The following is a 24,951-nucleotide window of genomic DNA, read 5'->3' on the forward strand; positions in this document are numbered from 1 at the left end:
AAGACTGTTTGCTTAATTCCTGAATGTGTGCATTGTTTTTAGCAAACATTCTTAATTTATGTTTGTCCTGCCTCTCTTCCAATCTCCCATTGGATTCAGAATGTAAACCAGGGCAGGCAGCTTCTCTGCCATCGTCCTTGCAGATGTCTCTTGCAGACCCAGGGGTGAGAAGTGCCCTGTGCTGGGCACACAAGGGTTGCTGAGTTCCCCAGTGTGCATGAATGTCCTACGCTGAAAGAGAGCGCTCAACACGTTACAGGAACAGCTTACAGAAGCAGGGTGTGTAATTTTTAATAACTGGGATAAAAAACCCTCAGTGACATCTTTAAAATATAAATGCCTTTTCTTGTTTCTTTTATTTCTTTGCCCCCTCTTATTTTGCCTTTTCATCTCTTCTCCTTTCAATTCCATTAAGCTTCATTGTACAATAATGTATCGCAGTGGACTTTTTTCAATTATGTTTTTGATTTTTTCCTCCTTGTTACTATAAAACTCCAGATGTTTTGAGACTTCATGGTTCTCTGGATTATTTTTTCCTTTATTTTAATCTTCTTTTGTAACATGCCACACATGTGGTATTTTGGCCTTTTAAGATGCTAGGCTATGCTAATCAGCCATAAGTTTTGGGGTAGGATTTTTTTTTTTCTTTTCATAATTACTTTTTTCCCCTTCTTTCTCTGTTGTCTCTTTAATTATTTTCTTTTTTCTATTTGTTTTATTTTTTGTTACCCCAACTGGTTAGTCCACATCAATCGTAATGGATTCTCCCTTTGCTCTGAGGCTGAATTCTTTTTGTTAAGTAAATCAATCCTTCACTCCAAACCTTCAAACTCTCATACCTGTAAGTAGATTATGAGCACCTTTTTCACCTTGCTTGTCAGGACAGAATTGTTTGCACTGAAATTGGCCCTCCCCAGACCAAGAGCACAGACTTTTTAAAAGATTGAGATGAGTGCAAATAGATCACACTTTAGATGCAAACTGGAATGGAAATGTTTCCTTAGAAATTAAGATAATGAATTACGGATGCAGAAAAACAAGTTTTTGACATAGGAAACTGTACTTTTTATTTAAAAAATCTAAAAGTACTGGAGGGAAGCATTTTAATTTATTTGTGGTTCTTTGCTGGAATGGATGGAGAAGGTTTTTAGTTGATTTTCTTCAATCTTAATTTTGTCCCCAAAACAAACAGATCTGGCTTCAGATATTAGAACAGCAAATTTTGGATTGTGTGCTGTCCTTTTATTTCAAATAACTTGTAAGCTATTCAAAAAATCCCAAATAAAGAATAGTTTCCTAATTACATCTGAGGAAATAAAGGGGCTGACATGGGGTGTCTTCTTTGCTTACTACATGACCCTATGAATTTTGCATTTTGTTCTTTAAAATGTTGCCTCATGTAATGTTATTTTTGCCTGCAAGCCATAATACTGCATTCAGTCCAACTGTAATGAGGTTTCAGAGAATTGTTTGCTTTCCAAATGACATATTTAGCAAAACCTTATGGCAAAATCTGTGGCTGTCAAGCTGCTGATAGTAAAATATTCCCAACTTTCCTGCTTCATTCTCATATGTTGTACCAAACAAATGCAACTACCCCTGTTTTGACAAATGTTTACACTTCTGCTTGATTAAAGAAGGATTACTAAAAAGAGATTTTAATACTAGAAATCATGTCTTGTGAAAAGGATAGGATGCTCTGAGATATTTTGGGTTTGCTGGAAAACGTCTGGAAAGTTCTGTTCGCTCACTGAAGTGTGTGACCTGTTGGCACTAGAATAAATAAATAGATGAATATTCCAGTGCTGGAAGCAACATTTGCCCTGTGCAGGGGATGCTGGCAGGCAGGTGGCTGTGTCCTGTCGGAGGGGTCTGTTGTGTTGGGAATCACCTCGTGGACACAACCAGACCTGGTCACTCTTGAAACCCCATGACTTAAAGGAGTCCTGCGTGGGCCAGCTCTGCATTCCTCATGGATCCATCAATCCTGGTACTGCCCCAGGGGGTCCAGGAGTGCGGGCTTAGGGGCTTATAAAATGGATAAAATTGAAATAAAAGAGACAGCCCAAAGTCTCATCTAAGTCAGTGATGATCGGATCACTCCAGGGATTCTTGGTGCATTTGTATCTCCCAGTTTCATGGTAATTAGGAAATACACAATCTGTCTAACAGCATGAAGAAAAAGGAACTCGTGGTGGACAGTGTGTGGATGTCAAACGGCTGGCCACAACTCCCCTAAACCCCAACAATGTGAAGGATGTATTGCATTTATACTGGGGCTTACTTTTCTAAGTCTTTTTTCTCCCCGTTCTGAACCTTTTAAGCTTTTCTTCTCTAACACACCAGCAGTTGTACAACACTCGGGCTAAAGCCCTAAATGCTTTTTTTAAAGACAAATAATTAAAAGTACAAGCATTTTTGCCCAAGACTGAAATGAAATAGCATGCAGTGTCACTTTGTAAACAAGCTTCAGAAATAAAACCAAACCTGGAAATTGGCAGGTATTTTTACGTTACAGTTACCTTCTACCTTATTGTAATCACAAAGGGAAAAAAAGCAAAACCAAGCTTCAGCAATTTAAATCTGTAAGTTTGAATCTGGCTAAATAAATTGGGATTCTTTAGGATGTTAAGGTTGAAGTACTAAAATAGTTCTATTGAGTTTAAGAAAACTCCTTGCATGAGCCATATTCCCCATGTGCAACTCTTTGCAGGATCAGGGCTTTGCACTGTAGCTACAACAGCAAATTGAACATTAATCTAATCAGGAGTTAGCTGGGAAAAACAAAGGACCAAAGCAGATACTTTGATTGTGATGTGGGGTGGAACAACTCATGTGTTTAAGTTCCTGAGGTTCGTAACAGTTCGGAGCCCCGTGTGCTTCCAGCCATGGCCCCAACATTGGCCTCAGTGTGCTGTAAAACATTGATGCTATTTAAAGAGTGCCGTGGCTGTTTCCTCCCCTCCAGAAGGGATACGCAGCCTCACAGGATCCTTTTTCTCACAGCATGTTTTTCAGTAAAATTTTCCCAATTTTGTAATCAGTTGGGAAGAAAGAACATTTCACAATGTTCGTAGGGCTTGTGGATGTTATGACCAGACATCAGATTTCCTATTGATAGCATTAAATGCTTTGGAATGAAATGTTTTGGGTTTTCCATCTGTAGGCTGTCTGAGATGTCAGCAGCCAATATGACCTGCTCTTTCCCTTTTAGGTCTATAAATAAAAGGCAGCTTGTTTAACTGTTCTTGCAGCGGAGAGCAGAGGTGTATATTAATGAGCTTGCTCTAATGGCACACTGGACCTATTTAGCACTATGACTGTGAAGGCTTCTCTTTTTCAGTCATAACTCATTTCCTAAGAAAATGTCAGTTATTGCTTCACCCTATGGTCTGAGCTGGTTAGTTTATAGTTTATTTCTTCTGATCTGTACCACTGACAGATATTCTAGACATGACCGTGATTAAATACGCTTATGAAAATGGTAAACATTTGATAATATAAACCCTCTTGGGAACAGGCTGTTATTTCTGCGTGGCAACATTCTCAGGTGCATTCAAAGTATAATCTGGAAGCAAAGAAAAAACATTTTAAGCAATTACAGTTATTAGATTAAACTGTTTTGTTGGGAAAATTGTGATGTGTTTAGATCACTGTGAGATAATTCAGTGTTTTTATAAATACACTTTTGAATGCATGATATTGCAACAGCGACACTGCAGTGAGGTTTTAGTGTGAAATAAAGATAACATATGTATTTCCATATGGTAACAAACTACTTTAGTCCCATAAATTTCTACGAGGTGTTTTTTTCCTGGTAGAAGCCCTGTTCTGAAAGCAGCAGTAGTTATAAAACCCAATAACTGCATTGTATTCTTCCTGTAATCATGTGGCATTGTTTTGTGTCTGTGCTGGGGTGTGCGCAAGCATTAACGATCTCACAGCAAAGACAAAAGTAGTAATTGCAATATAATTATTATTTTTATTGATGAAACTTGTTTAAGAGCTCTGTTGACATTTACAGACTTTGAGGATCATGCAGCATTTGTTACAGTTATCCCAGGCATCAAACGTCCACAAAATGTTTAGGATTGTAGGATTAAGCAGTGACAGATTGGGGCCAGATGTCTGGGAGATCCTGTAAGTGGCCTTCTCAGTTGATGAAATAGCTCTTACCATCCTGAAGCCCTTTTGAAAATGAACATTTGTCCTTTGTAGTTGAAGCTGAGATGCTTGTGGGATGGCTGTATCTTTCTGGAGGGTATTTAAGGAAAATGAATACCCCATTTTTCCAAGAGTAGCTTTACATAGTGTAAATGTAAATGCTACACTCCAAGTAGCAAGAGTAGGTGGAAGGGTTGAAAGAGTTGGTGAGTAGCAGTTAAACCCAAGAATTACCTTACAAAGTTGTCTTAACAACAACAACCCAGTTGAAGTTGTTGTACCACTCTACTTCAGGGAAGCTCTTTCCATATGTGGACTTCCCTAGGGACAAACTGTGAGAGACACAGTCAGCAGACCCAGAAACAAGAGAGTTGGAGAAGGTGTCCTTCAAAGTCCACCTCTTTCTGCAGCTCTGGGGGGGTTCTCAGCCCCACTCTGCTCAGTTCTTTGCACCAACTCCTTCCCTTTCAGACCTTTCATCTTCAGCTTCCTCTCTTCTCATCACTTGTGGCAAGGTTCTGGTCCCCTCTGCTTTCCTTTTGAAAGGAGTTCCTGTTTCACCAGCCCAGCCTTTGCCAACTTGAAAATCTGAGAGCTGAAATCACATCATTCTCTTTGCTGGTGTATTTTTCTACCTGACATGTTTATCCTGAGTTTATCACTGCATTGGGACCATCCCACTGTCTGTTATCTGGTTTAATAGAGCTGGGTAGTACAAATAATGTAAATTAGGAAATAATAACATAAATAAGAAAAGCTCTGAGTGTCCAAGCTGGAGGAACCTTACTGCTGAAGGCATTGGACATATTTACCGAGAAAAGGCAGCTGACCACAGAAGAAGAGCCTGTCAATAAGCCCATATTTGTTTGAGTGTTGCTGCTTACACTGTAGCTCTGAGCATTTCTGGTAAGGCCTCCTCCTTCCCTGCCTGAATTGTCAATGCAGCAAACGCTTAAACATATGTGCTTTCATGTGTTTTAAATTAAGCTTGTGTTTAGATGTTTTAGGACATTTGCTGTTGGAATTTTTGCTACTGACATCAATGAAGAGTGGAGCTGGACCTTTGATGAGTTTGGATTTTTCTGCTTACCTTCCTACTTTGCATTGGGCTTTAGATATGGAACTGAAGATGGTAATCCATTAAAAAAAAAAAAAACAAAAACATTCTGAGGGTCAAGATCCTTCTCTCTAAATTGGAGAGAGATGGATTTGATGGCCAGAGTGCTGAGTGAGTGAGGAATGATGGTCACATCCAGGGTGGTGTCAGACTCAATGTTCAGGTGGGACACTGGTGACAGGTGGTGTCCCTTGGGGGCCCCTAGTGGGACCAAGTGCAGTCTCAGCAAATTCATGGGTGGCACCGAGCTGAGTGGTGCAGTTGACACTCCTGAAGGACAGGGTGGCATCCAGAGGGACCTGGACAAGTTCCAGAAGTGGCCCACGGAGTTTCAACAAGGCCAAGTCCAGGGTCCTGCAGCTGGTTCAGGGCAACCCCCAGCAGAACACAGGCTGGGGCACGAAGGAACAGAAAAATGCTCCAAGAGGTGGGAACACCTCTTCTGAGAAGAAAGGCTGAGAGAGTTGGGCTTGTTCAGCCTGGAGAAGGCCTCAGGGAGACAGAGCAGCCTCTCAGTGCTTGAAGGGGACCTGCAAGAGAGATGAAAGGGATAGTACTTCAAAGGGATGCCACACTGTGGGCACACTAATCAAAGGAGGCTGGAAAGGAGGAAGATTGGGAACAAAAAGGAAAAAAGTGATCTTTAGGACATCAGAACATTCACTCAGCTTTATGGAATGTCCTATGAGAACTGTGAATTTGCTGAACTTGGCTCTATTTTTCATAGACTTCAGCATTTTTGCACATTTCAAATTGCTCCATCCTGAATCTTTGTCAGATTTTTAGTGATGATTTTGAAGAAGGTTTGGTTTTTTTGAAGCCTTGGTGGCTTTGGTCACTTCCAAACCCCCCTGCCTTCTTGTACCAGCTCAAGTGTTCAGAGGTGGTTCGTGGTCAAACAAAGCTTCTGAACTGATAAACTGCATGTCTCCAGGTGATTTTGTGGATCTGGAACGATGGCTGTGATGGGAAAAGATGGAAAATGTATACACATCAGATAGTTGTCTGTACATATAGCTGGTATGCCATTCCGACGGGTTACTGCTCAGGGCACTAAAACATTTATGGCAGTAAAAGCCACATTGATCCCTTGATGTGTGAGTGGCTGGGGCAGGCAGAGAAGTGCCAGAATCCCCTCTGCCTGTAGTGTGCAGAGCTGATCTGCATCCAGTGCCAGGACAGAATGCAGCATGAAGTGCTGGCTTGAGAATCACTTTGGTTGCTGTGTTATTTACAAAACACACTGGGATGAGCAGAATGTGGTGGGCCTTTCTCCATCAGTGATTTGCCTTTGGGAGGCCCTGGGACATGATGCTCATTCCATTCAATGCTCTTCCATCTGCAGCTGCTCCTCCTTCCCATCTCTCCCCCTACACTGCTGGATGCCACAGCTGAGTCTGCAGTTTGCATGCACTGACGTGTGTAAGAGGTGTGTGTGGCAAACAGGATTGGCAAGCTGGTGATTTCTGTGATGTCATACGAGGAGCCACAGGTTCCTGGAAAGCTGCTGAACAAAATCTTGACTCGGCAAAAGGAAGTGACAAAGCATTTGCTGATTTCGGGAGAGTCAGGAGTTCACTGTTTATGAGCAAGAATCACAGAAAAAGCTATGGTTTCTAGAAACAACGGTTGGAACAGGTTGCTCAGAGAAGCTGTGGCTGCCCCATCCCTGGAATTGCTCAAGGCCAAGTTGGACAGGGCTTGGAGCAGCTTGGGATAGTGGAAGGTGTCCCTTGCTCACGGCAGGGCTTGGAACTAGGTGACCCTCAAGGTCCCTTCCAGCCCAAAGCATTCTACTTTATTTCAGAATTGCTCTTAGTGTTGAGAGGAAGGTGGATTGGGTTGTGTTTCGCAAATACATTCCTTGAGATCACAAATCCTTGAGGAACCAACGTTTTCTCTGTGCAGAGGCATAGGAAGATGTGCAGTGCCATGAAACAGCAATGTATGCAGAGGGGGCAGAAAATATGCATTCCATCACCTGAGTATTTGCATGCAAGTATTTGAACATGTGCAGGTATCTAAGTGCATTTTGTGGGCGTGCAGGTGCACGAATGTGCACACGCGAGTATTTGTGCTCCCCTGGGAGAGTTCCCAAAGCACATCCTACAGACAGTGCCTCCACTGCCTGTTGTCTGTAACACTGAAACTCAGCAGTGAGCAATGCAAAACACCCTTCCCTTGGCCTAGGAGCTGGAAATTTTACTTACTTATTTATTCAGATTTAATTTGAAACAGTGACTTCTGTTATGAAGGCTATGCAGCATTTTATTGCTGGGCTCCCTAATGAAACGGGTGCTTAAGGAGTCAGAATTGCTCAGGTTACTGGTTGTATAAATGCTGAGAACAGCTCTGAATGATACAGCTAGTAAAGAAAAGGGTGCAGAATAACAGCAGAGTTCCTTTGGATTGATCTTCAAATGGATCAGGTCCTCCTGTAATAGTCCGTGCTCATCTGCTCCAGTGGATAATATTTCAGACACCTGAAACCCCAGGTTCAAACCCGCCAGCTTCTCTTGCTCTCTGTCTGTAGCAGCTAATTGTTATTGCTCACAGTGCTTCCCATGCCAGTTAACATCTCAGAGGACTCCTCAGAACACTTGTTCTTTCTTTAAATTTTCTGTTCTGACACCGTGTCTTCAAGTGTTCAGTTCAGACAGACATTTATAACCCTTGTATTATTACTGAGCTGCACACCGTGTCTTCGGTGACAGACTAAATGAACAGCACAATATGTTGTGTTTCATCCATAAATTTCAACAGATGTTTGAATGTTGCTTGATTTATTGCATGTCCAACTTGGTTCTTACACTGTTCTCATTGTGGCCGCACATGGTTTATTGAATAGAACCTTACAATGATTTTTTTTTAATGACGTTTTTCAGTTTGAAGGGTGCAACAAGGCATTTTCTAGGCTTGAGAACCTCAAGATTCACCTCCGGAGTCACACCGGGGAGAAGCCATACCTGTGTCAGCATCCTGGCTGCCAGAAAGCTTTCAGCAACTCCAGCGACCGGGCAAAGCATCAGCGGACACACCTGGATACCGTAAGCATGATTTCATACTGGGAGCTGCAGCGAGTTTTCCAGTGCTCCCAGTACACAATTGGTTCTGCCACTGCAGGGGGACTTGGCCTTTTCATCAGGAGAGTCTTAGAAAAGTCAGCTCTGAACAAGTGTATTTGGTTTTGAACTTTCTGTGCTTGGAGAAATGAAAAAGTCTTGATCACAGAGAGGCAGTTAGCTTGTGTTACTCATGCTGAGTAATTACGCAGGAGTGAGTTACTCAGCAAACTCTGCCACTGTTCCTGTTCCAGTAAGAGGAGGCAGCAGCTCAATAAGATGTGAGTGAAAGCTGAGTCACTGCTGTGCTGTCATTGTCTCACTTCCTGTCCCCTTCAGTGAGTGCTCTGAGCAAATGCAAAAGCTGTTCACACCTCTCAGGGGAAGGTAAATGCACCTCCGTTTTGGACAGTAATTTTGTAAAAGTGAAAGTAAATCTGTCTCAAAACTCCATGGAATCAGTCAAGTACCCTCCATCAGAATTATCTGTGAGAAACACACTGGTTTATTCTCTACAGTTGGGAGATTTGGCTTGACTCTGCAGCTCTTCTCACTTGTCTGGCAGAGAAGATGAGAGCCTGTCAAGTGTCCTGAAATGAAATCACCAGATCATGGGGCAAGAAAGCAATGAGACAGCTTTGCAGACCAGTCATGTCCTCAGCATAAAGCTTGTAAAGAATAACAGGCAGAGTTGTTCCCTTGTCTTTTTTCAAAGAAGTGAATATATGGTTTAGTTTGGCCAAGTGTTTATGAGGCAGAACTTTTGAGTTTAATTGATATTTACTTTTTAAGCAGTTACACATTTCAGACAGTGCAGCATTAAGGAATGTCTAATGTACATTATGCCTTGCAAAAACAAACAAGTAAGAGAAGCAAGTCAGTCACATTTTCCAAACCAAAGCACACTTACAATAACAATGTTTTATTTATTTGAAAGTCAACCTGAGATATTTGAATTTTTAATTTGCATCTCTTTTGAAAGTGGATATACTAAATTGCATACAGCTTTTAAATTTAATTGCATGAATCTAGTAGATATATTTTTTATTAGCCAAAGTCACAAATGAAGTGCCATCTATTAGTTTTAAGAGAGAATTTACATGGTTACTAAAATGAGCGCAAATTCTTTGTATGTGTTGTCTGTGCGATATTGAAGACAAATATCTTAACTTTCTATTTTCTTTTCTTCTCTTCTCCCTTTATCTCTGTCTTTATTATCTGAAATGCTCATAAATCAGGAAAAAGGTACAGTAATCATTTTCTAATAACTTTCTTAAATACCTAAAAACATCCTCCGTGCTATTCCATGGCAAGTTCTCTAAAACTGTTCCTGCAGTCCTGCTCACAGTAACTGAGTTCCACTCACCTGGTTTAACTGAAGCCCTGCGGTTTAAGCTCAGTGAATTTTGTGCTTATGTGAACGTGAACAATAGCAGAGCTACAGGATGGTGCTGCTGCACCAAACAGCTGCCTGGAATGTCAGAGCAAAGAGCCAGGAACCTTTGTAAGGGCACTCAGATTCTCATCTAGTTTCCCTGTGACTGAGTTGAATGATTTTATCACTAATTTGAATGACATCAGTGATTTGAAAAATACTCTTGCTAGTTTTTCTGCCAAGGGATTTGTTTAAGTTTTCCATAGCTTTTCTTCAGGTGTCAGTTCTCTGTGTTCCAGACACTCTCAATAAATCTCCTTTGCCCTGTAACTTTCTGGGTAGGTGCTGTGTTCGCCTGTAAGGTCATGAATTGGTGAATGATTCTATTATTCCTTCAGAAATTTCCTGCTGGCTGGACAGGGCAGCAATACTTATCCTCTGGAGGTACTTACAAAGAAAGGGGGTTTATATAGGCTGCTTTTTTCCTTATTGAGGCATTTGGAATTGGTTTTAAAGCTTCTCAATGTAGGTCACTCCATCATTTATCTTCTCCAAAGGAGAATCTGTAAATCATTTCACTTACTGGTGTATGTTAGTTTGATCGAATCCCTACTAAATCATCTGGAAGTAGATCCTTCTCCTAGGCAGGAGCAGAACAAAGGGAACCTGTCTGTCCTTGTGGTAAAAAGGGCACATCAGCACTCCTCCTGGAGCAGACCAACTGGGTTTAAAGGACCTCACAGTCACTTCTCCCAAAACTGGTGGGATTTTTTTCCCTTCTGTGCATCCTCCTTCTGAAATCAAGGGGATTAAAGAATGTGACATCGAGGTCATGGCAAACCAGTTCTCTGCCTTTGAGAAGACACCAAAAGGATTTGCTAGTCCTAGTGAGAAGGCTGAGGTGATGTTGATAGATGAGGAAAGAAAACAGAGGGCAAAAGAATGTTCCATTCCACTTGAAAGTTTTGTGAGCTGTGCCATGCTGCACTATTTTGCTGGCTCTTAAGCCAGTGGTTATTTACTAAAAAGTGCCTTTGCTCATTTTGGCAATTGCACCTTCATTTGGAGTTTATTCTGTAACCCAGAGATAGTGTTCCATTTGTTGGGAATAGGCATAGCCACAAGAAGAATTTGGTGTGGATGTCAGTCACTGGGAAGGGCCTCCCCGAGCCTCCTTTTCTGCAGGCTGAGCCTCCCCAGCTCCCTCAGCCACTCCTTGTTCTCCAGACTCTTCCCAAACCCCATTGCCCTTCTCTGGACATGCTCCAGCCCCTCAATGCTTTTTTTGTCATGAGGGGTCCAAAACTGCAGCGTTTGAGGTGGGGTCTCACCAGTGCCCAGCAATCCTTCTAAAATTTATGTAAATCAGAACTCAAAACCAGAATGTCTGTCTATATAATTATACTGGGTGATCCCGTGATAATTTTGTTTGCAGTAAAGGCTAGGGAATAAAGAAATGCTCTCAAAACCCATTCAGTTCCACCTCACTAGCATTTGGCTCAGCCCAGTAAAGCATATCCAGCGTGCCCAGTGCAGGATCTCTTCTGTTTGCACCGTGCCTGGTTTGGGAGCTCAGAGGGGACAGAGCAAACATGGGCCCAGCAAAGAGAGGGAAGAGCTCCAGCTCAGCACCGCGTGTGCCCGTCCTGCAGCGCTCCCTGCGCTGCCTGGGGCGGGCAGAGGGGTGACATCTGTCCCTTTGCTCCCGTTCCCAGAAGCCCTACGCCTGCCAGATTCCCGGCTGCTCCAAGCGCTACACCGACCCCAGCTCCCTGCGCAAGCACGTCAAGGCTCACTCGGCCAAAGAGCAGCAGGTGCGTAAGAAGGTAAGAGCAGGCAAGGAGTGACACAGCCCCAGAGCTCCTCAGTGCAGTCATTTTTAATTCACCTTTAATTCATGTGTTTTCAGATCCGTTTTTCTGCAGTATCACAGGAGAAAACTTAAACGGAGCGGATTTTCCTGGTTTTCAATCGCTGTTGTTAACCAGACCACCTTATATATTTGTACTTTCAAAGGGTGCCACCCTCTAATTTCAGTTTGCCCCACACTTTCTGTCCAGGTGTTTCTTTTCCTGTTCATCTTTCATACAGAGCCCAAACTGTGCTGTCATTCACATAAAATGTCCTTGCATGGAGTCTCTGCAGTCAGCACTAGCTGGTGGTATTTACTGAAGTACACGTTGGCAGATCATCTAAAACACAAACAAAACTAAGCCAGGATACAATGGAAATGCAGGAAAAGGGGACTTGGAATAGAAGAGATGTCCTTGTGTTAGCCATGCCCCCTTCCCTCCTGTGCTCCTCTTGTAGAGTTTTCAGCAGTTTGTCCTTTCCCAGGATGGCTGTGTGTCCCCAGTTCTCCCTGTGACCCTTCTCTCTGCCACGTGTGCAGTCTGTAGCAGCTCCCAGCACATGGGTGACTAGAGCTCTGCACGCTGTGTCAAATACTCCTGGATCACTCATTGCACGGTGAGCTTTGTGCCTGGGAGAGACACGTGCCCAGCACCATCCAGGTGTCCATGGAATCAAGTCTTTGCATGTATCAGCTCTAGTCAAAAGTTGTATCTAGCCTGCCCCTGCCTAGTTTTCCATCCCAGTTTTGTATTACCAGGCCTTGTGGTTTCCCTACAACCCTCAGCTTTAAAGGTTCCACAGGATGTGCTCTGCATGTGTGTCCCACGGGTCACAAAATTCCCAGCACTTCCCTAGATTAACCTTTAGCTCGTAATGAGAGTAAGAGTCAGAGTGCCATGGCAGTAATTGATTCATTCTATGTAATTAATTCAGTGTAATGAGAGTAAGAGGCCATAGCAGTAATTGGCCACAGAAGGATGATGACTGTGGCGCCAGAGTCTTCTGCAATTGCAAGATCTTTGCAACAGGAAGGTTCCTTACATGAAATTCTCAGCAGATTGTGGAAAGCATCTGTGCTCCCCATTTCAAAGAAGAGAACTTCCCCATTTTTCCTTCCTGTGGTTTCTGGCAAACTTCAGAGAAACAAGGAAGGAATTACTTCCTAAAACCGAATGTGTCATTTGTTCAGCTGTGTACTGAGCTGAATGCATTAACGTGAATCCTTTACATCTAGGGACAGTCCCCACTGTTACATCTTGTCACCTCCTGAGGCCTCGTTCCATTTCTACAGAGCAAGGTGGGAAAAAACCCCCAAATCCAAACTTTGTGTTAAAAGGCACAAAGTACTTCCTGCATCAGCAGCGGGAGGCCTGAAGGACAGATTCAATCCAGGACAATTTTGTTAACACCAGCTGCAAACTCAGCCTGCTTGGATGCACCAAGACATCAATATTCACAGTTTCATATCACTTAATCTCCTGCCTTGAGGAATTTTCCAGTGTGCATGTACATAGCCTTGTATAGACTTATCAAATCTATCTTAAAATAATGTTAAAAACTTGCCTCCCACACCTTATTTGGTAGACCAGTCTAAGTCTGCACTCCTCCAGTGGTTTGAAATCATCTTCAAATTTCCTGTCTCATTTATCCATGATAACTTTATGAATACTCGATCCTCTGACTTTTTTTTCCTCAAACTAAAAGGCACCTGAAAAAGCAGCAGATTTTAAGTGTGTTTTGGTCAGGCTCTCTTAAAAATGATCAAACCAAAGATAAAGAAACAAGAACCCTCCTCTAAGTATTTCACTTAAATATATTAAAAAACCCCAACACCTTTCACAACTAAGTAAATCCCAGTGTTACTGAACAGCCTACTTCAGATTTCAGATTTAGGAAAAAAGGGAAAAAGATTGTTTATACTCACATGCTCATTTTTGGTTATAACTCAGCAAAGGCAGTTGTCCATTGGTATCAGCTTCCCAAGAGCTCTGAGTGGAAATGACCTAGCCAAGAAAGAAAAATTAACAAGCTGTTCTGCCAGTATGTCCTGGTTGAGATACACTACCAAAATGTGCCATCTCTGATGCAAAACAAAATGCCTGAGCTTAGACTTGTATCAAAGGAATCCTGAGCACTTGGTTCCTAGCCTAGAGGATTAGTGCAGCGGTGATATTTGGTTGTTCTGAAAGGCTTTGCAGGAACAAAACAGGAGAAAGTTAGCTGTTAATTTAGTAGTAGTTTAATTGGCGGCAGATGCCCTCTGTGATCTCAATGTCAGATGTTTATCTCGAGCCCACAAATGTCTGTAGAGCAGAATTGGAAGGTTTGCCTGGGCCCTTTATTTAGAATCCCCAAGCCCAGGGGAGATGGGTATGTGAGGCTGTACCCGTAAGGACAATAACTATTAATGGCTGTAGAATATGATGGCTGTTTGTGTAACACAAGCACTCTGTTATGACAAAAGCTTGGCAGCATCAGCGTGTTTGAAAGAGAATTAGAAATGCTTTTCTTTCTTAATTCTCCTCTCCTGCTGTTTTTAATATGATCGACATTGTGGTTTTCAAGGGTTTGCTGCAGACCCTTTTTGCCAGAGCTTTAATTTCCATGGAGCACAGCTGACACGTGGGTGGTACCTCTTCCACATCACCGACAGCGCCTCGCTCTGCCAGTTCTAATCTGATAAGCACAAACGCTTTTCTTTCCCTATCAAATGTCTTTCCAAGTGTCACAGTTACAGGGTGATGCAAACCTTTTGCCACAGAACCCAAGAAACTACAGAAAGCCTGAAAATGTGCAGTTCAATTACTCAGGAAGGTTTGAAGGAACACAGGGTGCATTATTTTCTGAAGCAAACTCCTTGTTGATGTAAGATTAGCACACTTAACTTGTGCACTTCAGAAAACCATCAAAAGTTATCTCTAATTACAAGTACCAAGTACTACACACATCCTTAATTGATTTCCTAAGAATGGCATTTCTTCCCTCTGTATGTAATCTTTAAGGAGATATATGAAGTTAATTATAAAGAATTTGGTTTTACTATGTAACATAATGTTTCTTTTATCCTCCTCTTGTAGCTTAAGTCCTGTACTGATATTGAACAAGATGTACTCAGTGAATGCTTAGCTATGCAACAGCTCCACACATCTTCACAGCACATCCTGGATGGGAAGTGTGGCAGATCTGTGGGTGCTCATGATTTAATTACAGGTAAGAATCCTTCTAATAAGTGTGGTGCTAAATACGTCATATAACAGAGGATTTAAACCAGAAAAGATTTGTCGCTGTGGAACGTGATAAAAAACTCCAGACCAACAAATAAGATGAAATAACTCTGCGAGTCATTCGCTAAGGCCTTGCTTTTTTTGGTTTTTCAGAATTAGTCAAAGAAATAGCTCCTGCTCATTTGATGTGCAGGGGGCAGCAGCCCCGCTGAGAGTCTGTCTCCATCCATTTGTTCTCCTTCCAAAGTGAGCCTTGGCCTGGGCAGAGGGCAGGTGCAGGAGCTGTGCCAGGTCCAGGCGGGTGCTCCGGCACAGACTCCCTGCAGGAGGGTTTTCTTCAGCAGCTGCAGGAAGGCTGATGGGGCCGAGTGTTATGATGCTCTTTGGATCATAACAAAAAATGTGCTGATACATGGATGGGGAGAAAACTTGAATTTGGAATGTCAAACCTTCTTCTGGTATTTAATCTTTTCTTTCTGTGTTTTCTTTTGTTCTTGTGGTTTGAATAAGAGTTGGCCCTTTTCAAGGACCTTAGACTCTTCTGTACTTTTTATAGGAAGAGAAAAAGAGGCTTCCATTCCCTTCTCTGGGAAATAAGATCTAGATTCACAGTGTTTGAAGCCCAGCAGAGGATCCTGAATCAGGGATGTGCATTCTGAGGTTTGCATCTCAGGAAGCAGAGAGAGGCACTCCCAAAGGCCAGCAGTGTAATCGTAATGTGCCTTCTGCAAGGATCTCCTACTTTTTTTTGATTACTCCAAATCTTCAAAACAAAACAAAAAAAAAGCATTTTGCTTGACATCTCCTATCCTCTTTCCTAGTCCAAGTTGCATTAAAATGTTGGGATGTAACTGGTGAATGGCATGGAGTAGAAGGGGAAATACCCCATCACTCTGATGTGCTTTCCCTGGGAGTCTGCAGTCAGGGATTACACGTGGCTCCTGGAAAAGTGGGAGAAAGCTGGAGGGATTTGGGGTTAATTTCCAGTCTCTGCCTGTGCCAGCTGCAATGAGTTAGGTCTGGGAGGGCAGCAGTGGCCTGTGCTGTCCCCTGACAGCCCCGAGTAGCTGGAGCTTGGCTTGGCCTCCCCCTCCCAGGCAGGGCAGGAAAGAGCAGTGACATTTTCCTCAGAACAGGCTACACTTCAGAACCTCAGAAACGGCCTCAGATTTCAAGTGACAACAATAAAACAGGAAAAGAGTTATTAGCTCACAGATAAACAGACCATCCCTAACCTCTCAGTGTCATTTCAGAGAATCTCTTGTGAAATGAAGGATTTTATCTGTCCGTAACTCTGGCTTTGTCTGATATGATTTCTATGCTGATTACATCAATCCATCAGCAGGATGTTGTAAAAAAACCTGTAAATCTTCCCTGGTACTTCCATCAGGTCGCTCCATATGAGACCCCATCAATGCACAGTATGAACCAGTGCCAGGGAAAAATAAATCAAGATTTGAAGGACTGTTTTGCAATGGAACAGAAGTTGCTTCATCTTATGTGCAGTACAATCCACAGGCAAATCCTCTGTCATTATTTAGGGCATATAAACCAAAGTGCTGATCCTCACAGAATGAAAGCATAAGGACATTCCTGCTGCCACCTATAGTCTGCAGTGATTGTACATTCGCTCTTTCAAATAAGCTGGGGTAATATTTTTGAGAAATCAGCTGTAATAGTGTATATAGGCTGTGCATGGATAAATACAGTGTATGATGTCCTCATATTCTACTTGAAATATGAAAACATTCATGGTTTGGGCTTTGGAGTTCGGTCTTTGTGTTGTGTTTTTCAAAGAAACCACATTATTAATGTGCAGAGCTCTGGGCTTTAGGGATCACTTGGATTCCTGGAGAATTTCAGTTTTGTCTTTCTCCAAGTTAAAGCACATTTACATATGTCAGGGATGAAAGCCCATCACAGAAAAAAACCCCTGAAATATTAAAAAAGGCCCCATCCCTTGTGTCTAACTTCAAAGCAGGTAAGACAGTGAGCAGAGGAATGTTTCTGCAGTCAGAGGAACCCATTGTTTGCTGAGATCTTCCTCTTTTTCCCTCCTCATAACTAAGGTGCTTCATGGCTGCACACACTGAACTCTGCCTGTGGACAAGAGCTTGTATCACTCTGGTCACACTCAGGCATTTTCTCTGGGTTTTATTATTGTTTGTCTGCTCTCAGCATAAAGCTGAGGGGGGAGAGGCTGCTGGTCACAGATGCTCAGAGCACTGTTTTGGCCACAGATGTTAAGGTTAAAGGCCAAGCCATAAAACACTGATTGATGACTTGTATTTACAAGCTGAGATGGTCAATGTGTGAAGAGGCCCAAGGTGCACAGGCCTGGCGTGGGCTGCACTTGCAGGAGTCATTCACAGCAGCTCCAGAGGCTTCTGTGTGACTTCAGGTACACAGAGTATCAGTGCTCAGTGCTGAGAAAAACGGCAGAAAAACTGTAAAAGGAAAGAATTTTTGGAAGTACTGAAAATTATAGTGAGATTGGGTTAGCAACTGCTCTTCCCTCCTTGACTTGTTTGTCCTTGGGGAGGGAGCAGGGGTGAGGCAGCACAGGGCATGCTGTGGATGGCTGGAGGGGTGTGGGGACAAGGGACTCCAAATTGTGTGAGTGGTGCTGCACAGAGGTGTAGGGAGAGGAGAACTCAGTGATGACAAACCCACGAGCCTCAGTGCACAGCTCCAACAAGCAGGGGCCTTTTTCCTGAGCAAATGTGATCAGGAGGTCAGAAGATAGATCTGGGAGAGGATGTCCTCAGCTAGAAATGCTTCAAGCCCAGCAGTGTCCACAGATGGGTAAACTCCTCTGCAGAGCAGTTGGGGGTGGCAGGAATTGGGGGATTCTGGTTTCATTTGGTTTTGGTGGGTTTGAGTGCAGGGATCATGTGGGACTGATCGTAGGTACGCAGCTACTCTGTCCTCATCACCTCAAGGAACGGGCCAGGAGAGAGACATCCTGAACATCCATGAACTGTTCAGGGGTGGGATTGAAAGATAAAACATGGAGTGTGTTTTCTGGCCACCACACTGCTAAGATGACCTTTTCTTGAGGGCTTTTGAGCTTTTTGCACAAGTTACTGCTGGGGCAGCAGTGTGGGAGCCTTAGAGCATGAACAACTTGGTTTAGGTTCTCCAGTTTCCTCCAGGCTGTGCTGTCAATGTACCTGAACTGGGGGTGTGGGAAACAGAGCTGAAGTGCAAAATGACACTGAACAGTCGAGGTTAAATTTGTCTCATCTTTCAAGGCTGACAATGAATGTATGAACAGTGAGGATCTGAGGAAGTGGAAACTGTAGTATTATGAAATGGACTGAAGCCACCAGTGGAAAAGCATTTCCACAATGTAGCATCCTCGCTACTGACTTACTGTTACCAGAAGAGGCTTTGACAAATAAATCCTCGCATCACCTGAGAACATCTGACTTCTTAAAGCCCCTTCTGTCTGGTGTGCAGTGCAGAAAGCAAGTTGTTTTCACTGGCTGGTTGACAAATGTTCTGTCTAGCTGGAGACAGAGATGATGTGGTTCAGCTTTGTTGCTTTAGATCTGTCAGCAGCTGAGGACTCATTGTTCATGAGGGGGTTTGACTCATCTGAAGCCCCTGACAGAGGTGGCTGGAATCTTGCTTCGGTGGTTCTGCTCTTCAGTCACACGCAGAAACAGATGCTGACATTCAGATGTTGCTTCTCCACCCCAAGGGTGTCACACATTCCCCACAGCTCTGGATTTTCCTGTCGCCTTCTGCTTGTTCCGTGTCAGTGGGAGGGTTTGGGAGGGGTGCAGCCCGGAGCCCTGCCAGTGACACGGGACAGGGCCCGGCACAGCTCTGTCCTGGGCGTGCAGCCCTGCCCACACGGAGTGGGAGAGAACAGATGGGTGGTACAGGAGGAGAGATGGCAAAGAAAGGCCCCAGAGGGAGTGTGGGGTCTCGGTGCTCTAGAGCTGGGCACTCTGGGAGCTGGCAGACCTCACCTGCTGCTCACAGCCTTCAGGTCACTGTGTGAGTGGCAGTTCTGGTCCTCATCCCTGTGCACATTCCCTGGGAGGGTGGCAGATGTGTTGTGGGCAAAACTTGAAGAGGAGAAAGGCAGAAAAACTGGGAAGAGGAGGACAAGGACTAGACTTTTCCCAGAACAGCATGACAAGGAGCCAGCCCTTCTCCCCTGCCATAAGGCAGCATTTGCACCCTCCACACTTGCACTCTTGTGACGTCTGTCACCACAGAAACCTGCCCTCAGTGCAACCTTCACACCAAAAGTCAGTGTGAGGGCCCTGGGCCCAGGCAGTGCCTGTTTTGGTGCATGGTTTAATTTGTATCAGTGTGTGATATTTGTAAAAGGTCTGTGATGTCCAGCAGCTTAGCAATGGAAAGTCAAATGAGAGAGTTGAAGAGCAAAACCAGGGTGCCATGCTCTGTTTTGCTCTGTGAGCTGCATCCCCTGAGCACTGCAGGTTCTCTCACAAATATGGGAAAGGCAGGGTGGGAGTCCCACCAAGCCCTCGTGGCTGTCAGGAAGGTTCTACAGCTCTGTCGAGTCCAGGAACACCTGGAGCATGTGGGAGGGTCAGAGAGGAGACACCCCCACGTCACAGCACCATGGCACAGCTCTGAGTGCTGCTCAGGCACGGGGGTATTCACTGAGACACTGGGCTCTGCTCTGGGGTTGTGGCTCGGGTGAGGGACAGGGAAGGAGCTGGAGACTCCGCAGATCTTACTGATGCTTCCTTGCTTTTGTTTTGGCACCTGCTGTGTGTTCCAGGCATGTACAGTGGATCCAGCACCAACCACAACGGCCCCTCCCCAGCTGTGCTGCCGCCTCCTCACGACATCCCTCCAAGGCACCTTCCCCTCGACTCTGCCCTGCCCAGCCCACATCACCAGCAGTCGCCGCTGGAGAGTGCCAGGGACGGGTATGTGTGATGTGAAACGTGCTGGGCCTGTGTCTGGCGTGATAATGGGTGATGAATTGTTCATTTTACTTTGTGTGGATGCTGTTCAAAAGAAAACCCTGCCCAAACGAAGCAGTTCTGTTTGTTGTAGAATCGAGGACTAATTTAGTTTCCACGGGACCTCAGGAGGTCATGGCATCCACACCCTGTGCAAAGCAGGGCAAACTTGGACATCGTTATCAGGTTGTTCAGGGCCTTGTCCTTTGTCTTTGACAAAACACAATGGGATTTTTTTCCTTCATAGCGTGCGGTTACACTTAGATTTTAATTTTGTTCTTTAATTCTTGCTGGATGACTTCTCATAGGTTTGGAGAAGCAGAGAGAACTTTTCTCAGCTAACACGAGAACCCTCTCAAAGGGTAAAACCCAAGCATGACTCACTCAGGAATCTGTGTTTGCCTTAGTAAGACTCACTCAGTGTCAGAGCCACGGATTTCTCACTTCCTTGCTCTCTGATAAGGTTTTCTGCAATGCCTCTCTCAGCAGCAGGCTTTACCCAGCCAGATCCTAATCAGGGAAGAGTGTTCAATCCCACTGACTGTATGGATTGCACTGCTACAGCACGGATACAATTGCATGGCTACAGGGTGTGATATTTCTAAAGCACCCTTTGCTCAAGGCTCTCAAAACATCTTCTCAACAGTAAAGAATCTCTGCAAGCCACAAAACTCTGCTCTAACCTTTTCACTTGGATTTTTTTGGTGCCTGGCCTCATGCAAATTCAACTTCATACTGACAGTTTTACTTCCCAGCACTTTGGATGGGGAAAGGACTCTGATTTGGCATTACTGATGGGAATTTAAGATACAGAGAGATTAAGGGATTTTCTTTCCCTAGGAACATGTTGGTGTCCTTTAGCAAATATAGCAATTAAATGTAGAGTTTTCCCATCCTGGTCCAGTGACTGACCTTTCCCTTCTTCTATATGGGGCAAGGAAAGCCCAGAAGGATTTTAAATAAAGGGCAGAAGGCAGAGTGTGTGTGGCAGGGAAGAGGTACAGTAAGGAAATTTACACCTGGGGTGGTTGAAGGAATTTCCTCTGATTGAGGAAATTAAATTAGGTGCAAACTAGTCCTTCTTGTTTTCCTAACTGGGGAATGAATTCTGCAGCAAGCTGAGGTTCTGTACCCTCTGCTCCTTCAGACTTCTGACCTTGGCCAGTGGCAGGTGCCAGTGTCCCCCTCCCAGTATGATGGACAGCCTTATCCTGTCCTTGTCCCATAAAATTCCTGTGCCCAGCCCTCCTCCTCCCCTGCCCTGCCACATTCCCAACCTTGTATTTTCTCCTGGCACACTCATTCCCATGGCAGAGTCGTGGCCAACAGGAGGCACTGGAAATTATTCCAAATCAATAGGAACTTTTCTGTAGCAGAGAAGGCAGTAGAGCAAATAGGAGGTATGGAGACAGACATTCCAAAGTGAAGGTCATCCATGAGCTGTTCCTTCCCTGCAGAATGGGACTGCCTGAGCCTCTTGGGGTGGGATCCCTCCTGGGTGGGATCCCTCCCTCTGATTGCTCCCAGTGTGCTGCTCAGCTGTTTTCTCTTGGAGTTGGATCCTAGGGGGGTTAAGGCAAAAAATCCCAACCAATAATGAAATAAAGTAAGGATACACTATGGAAAGGATTTAACAGGCTGTCAGGAAGGTGGATTTCTTTCTAAGGCACTTTGTGTTCTAGTGCTGCTAATAAGAAATGAAAGCAAAGGCCTGACCACGGTGAGGGCAGCAGACAATTTTCCAGTTTGAGGGGTCGGAAGCTCCCAGATGAATTCTCATTCCTGCCCCTCGTGTCTCCATTCCAGAGCACAGCACTTCCAGCAGGAGCAGCATCAGTGGGCTGGAGCCCCTCACTGAGCTCCTGCTGCAGACACCCAGAGTTTCCATCAGAATTGTCTCTGCCAATTCCAGCTTCAGTGCAGTGCAGAGTCGTTCTCGGAGGAGACAACAGTGCTGATTTCTTATCTCAGTGCTCATGTACCTAAGTAAAGTCTGCCCAAATATCCTATGACAAAATGTGGGAGTGAGATAACAGATTCCTAACCATGAGCCAAACATCAGGGAATGGAGACTGGAATGAATTTCTGAAGAGTTATTTTAAAACAGGGCATCCAGTTTCATGACATAGTTACTTGGAATTTTTCAGCATCTCAAATACCATTTTCTAAACTCAAAATAATCTTCATTCAGCATTGTCATTCCCAGCCCAAGATCCTGCTGCTGTATTTAACACTTTATGCTTACATTATTCATGACTGCTGAAACGCAGCCCGTACATGACATCTTAATTGCAAGTGCAGAAACTTGGTGTGAACTAATTAATAGTCCTGGAGTTTCATTTGGCACAGTTTTGTTTAAAGCATCCATCCATTCAGCTGGGCAAAACCACTTGACACTGTCATGCTTGGAGCCCCTGGATTCCAGGGGTTCCCCCTTGGCCAGCTCAGGCAGTGCCATTCCTCCTGGAGGGTACAGGAGGTGTGGGAAGGGAAGGGAAGGGAAGGGAAGGGAAGGGAAGGGAAGGGAAGGGAAGGGAAGGGAAGGGAAGGGAAGGGAAGGGAAGGGAAGGGAAGGGAAGGGAAGGGAAGGGAAGGGAAGGGAAGGGAAGGGAAGGGAAGGGAAGGGAAGGGATTCCAGTGCCTCCCTCCACGGGCACTGCTGCAGCTCTCTGGCACACACAGAGGCTTTGGTCTCATTTGTCAGCTCTCTCAGCGTTTGGGTTTGAGCAAACACAGAGAATTCCTGCCCTGTGGATCGGGACCGTGACAAGGCTGGATCACATCGTGCAGTCTGTGGCAGGAACCAAGTGATTACTATCAAGAAATCTAATTACTGAGTCATCAAATGTGCAGGATGCCAAAAACTACATGAGGCAGGGTACAAATAGTCTACTCAAGTTTGACATGAGATTCAGAATTTGATTTAAAGGCTTTTTCTTTTTTTTTTTTTTTAAACAAAAAAAGCCCTATGTTACACCGTCCTCTGCCAAAGTCAATACCAAGTGCAGCAGTCAATTTTCCCAAATGGTTTGCTGAGACATTTAAATAGTTTGACAAAATTATCTAATTCACTTGAAAATGTTCTAACAAAATCTGACCTCATTACCAAATGTATTTATACTGGCTTTATTCAATATGGAGCACATTTTTTCAAATTCTGGAATGAAATGTATGCTACACTAAAAAAATTACTTACATTGGTATTAATTTAGCTAAAAGTAGTTGGCTGAGAAATACTTCAGCGTGCAGAAAGTGGGCTTGGCATGATCCAGGTTAAAATGTATATTTATTTTTTATTTCAGGTAGCAAGGGTTTATTTTAGCATTTCTTGTAGCATTTGCCATGTATAATGTCAAACTGGGTTTCATTTTGCCCATTGCAAAAATAGTCTATTTTGATTTGTAGCATAGTGAGGACAGAAAAACAGCTTTTAGTATTAAATCTCGGGTGAATGTTGCACTTGGCTTGCTTTTTGCTATTTTTTTAGCTGTTATTATCCTTAGTTTCATTTGTAGACTATCTCTGTAAATTGCAATTTAGAATATTCAGTGTGATAAATTATCAGCTTTAATGAAACTGATCTGACTGAAGTTAAGTGAGTTTGAGTGGTGGCACCAAGTTTGGGATTTGCACCAATTTAAGTGCAAAGGCCCAACAAGGTCACTTTGTAGGGCCTGAACACGATCCCTGTGTGTGTGACTGAGGCTCTCTGTCACTTGTGCTGCTGTGACAAACAGCACTTCTGTTCCCAACAGGAGCTGGGGCACCGACAAATAATGACTTGATTGGGAGGGTGATGTGTCCCCAAGGCAAAGGAAAGTGAAACCGTTTTTTTATATTCCTGTGGTAATTTAGGTCATTTCTGCTCTGCAAACACACCGGTAAATGAAGAAGTGGTGGGATTAAGACATCTGTGATGTGCAGAGGTGGTGATTAATGGGGGCTCGGAGCCAAATCTGGTGAGCCTTTAATATAAAGGATTAGCTCCAAGCAAGGTTTAGAGGGAAGGGCTCACACAACTCCCTTTGCCTGGACTTCTCCCCAGCTCAAACCAGGGGCCAGACCCCCCTGAAGTGACACTGACCCCACAGAAAATCACAAGAAACGGGATTTAAGAACTATCGAGTGAAAAGAGACATTTTAATCAGGGCGCTTAAACATCAGAGTTTTTGTTTGCTTGCTTCTTAGCACCTGTTATTTCAAATACCACAGGAATACTTCAGTGTAAAGAGTTCTCTGTTAAAAACTTAGTCCTTCACTTCTTTTTACATGAAGTAACACGAGGTACACAGAGCCTCCCTTCTGCTCAGCACCAGGTCTGAAATCCCTGATATTTTTAAGCTCGAAACTAAACACCTAAGATAAAATCTTGTCAGTTACATTGGGGAGATTCTTTCCTGGGCTATCTCCTTGAGCTGCCAGGATCCAGGCCAGGTAGGAAAATACATTTGTGCTCCTCGTTCTCATTACTTTAAGAGACAATTAGGTGTCTTAGCCACTTAGGTCTGATTCTTATTAATCCTGTTTATTCGTTAATCTTTTAAAATAAGTTTGTGAGCTCATATAAATCAGAGGACTAGGAACTTTGTTAGGGTCTTTGTAGGAAAGAAACTTTTACTCTCTAGAAGTACTTTGGAGAACAAAATACCTGCACAGATTTTCTAACAGGCCAAGGAGATCCATCCCTCATTCTCTGTGGATTCCATTGGAGAATACTCTTCATTTATAACAGAATACACAAGTCAGTGGTTTAGTCTTCCCTTCAAAAGCACTAAAACCAGTAACAAGAAACAGATATCTCTGACAGCTGAAAACATTTTCAGTGGAGGAAGCCAAGAACCCTTCATAATTTATCTCAGTGTTACGGCTCTGAGCACGCAAAAGGGGCATCAGTACATCTGCCCAGAAAGAACAATGTACAGGTGCGGCACCGAGCCCCACGAAACAAAGAGAAACAGGAATTAAAAGCATCTGCTTTCAAATCCCAAGTCATTCATCTCATTGTAGAAAATGTGAGCAGAATTCATTCATAATCATGTCCAGATAGGCTTATACAGGTTCCCCCCTCCCCTTAAAGCAAAATTAGCATTAACATGGGCTTGCTTCAACAGTTCCATGTGTAAGGATAAGCTGGTGCTGGATCCTGGGGTAAATACTCTCTGTCCATCAGCAGAAATAGGTGGGCAACTGTTTCGTTTGA

At 43.8% G+C, this 24,951-nt stretch overlaps 1 protein-coding gene across 5 annotated transcripts in view; it reads left to right on the plus strand.

Moving 5' to 3' along the window:
• The window catches only part of GLIS1 (GLIS family zinc finger 1), a 188,225-nt gene that overhangs the window by 146,586 nt on the left and 16,688 nt on the right, over nucleotides 1–24,951 (plus strand). For 4 of the 5 annotated variants that reach the window (XM_040073138.1, XM_058421762.1, XM_040073140.1 and 1 more), the window contains 4 exons: nucleotides 8,167–8,328; nucleotides 11,434–11,544; nucleotides 14,650–14,782; nucleotides 19,565–19,715. In XM_040073138.1, the coding sequence (XP_039929072.1) occupies nucleotides 8,167–8,328; nucleotides 11,434–11,544; nucleotides 14,650–14,782; nucleotides 19,565–19,715 (557 nt within the window). The remainder of the gene's footprint in view (nucleotides 1–8,166; nucleotides 8,329–11,433; nucleotides 11,545–14,649; nucleotides 14,783–19,564; nucleotides 19,716–24,951) is intronic. The other variant, XM_040073139.1, reaches the window with a different exon arrangement.

The sequence above is a fragment of the Hirundo rustica genome, chromosome 9 (assembly GCF_015227805.2).
Source record: "Hirundo rustica isolate bHirRus1 chromosome 9, bHirRus1.pri.v3, whole genome shotgun sequence".
NCBI classification, from domain to species: Eukaryota; Metazoa; Chordata; class Aves; order Passeriformes; family Hirundinidae; genus Hirundo; species Hirundo rustica.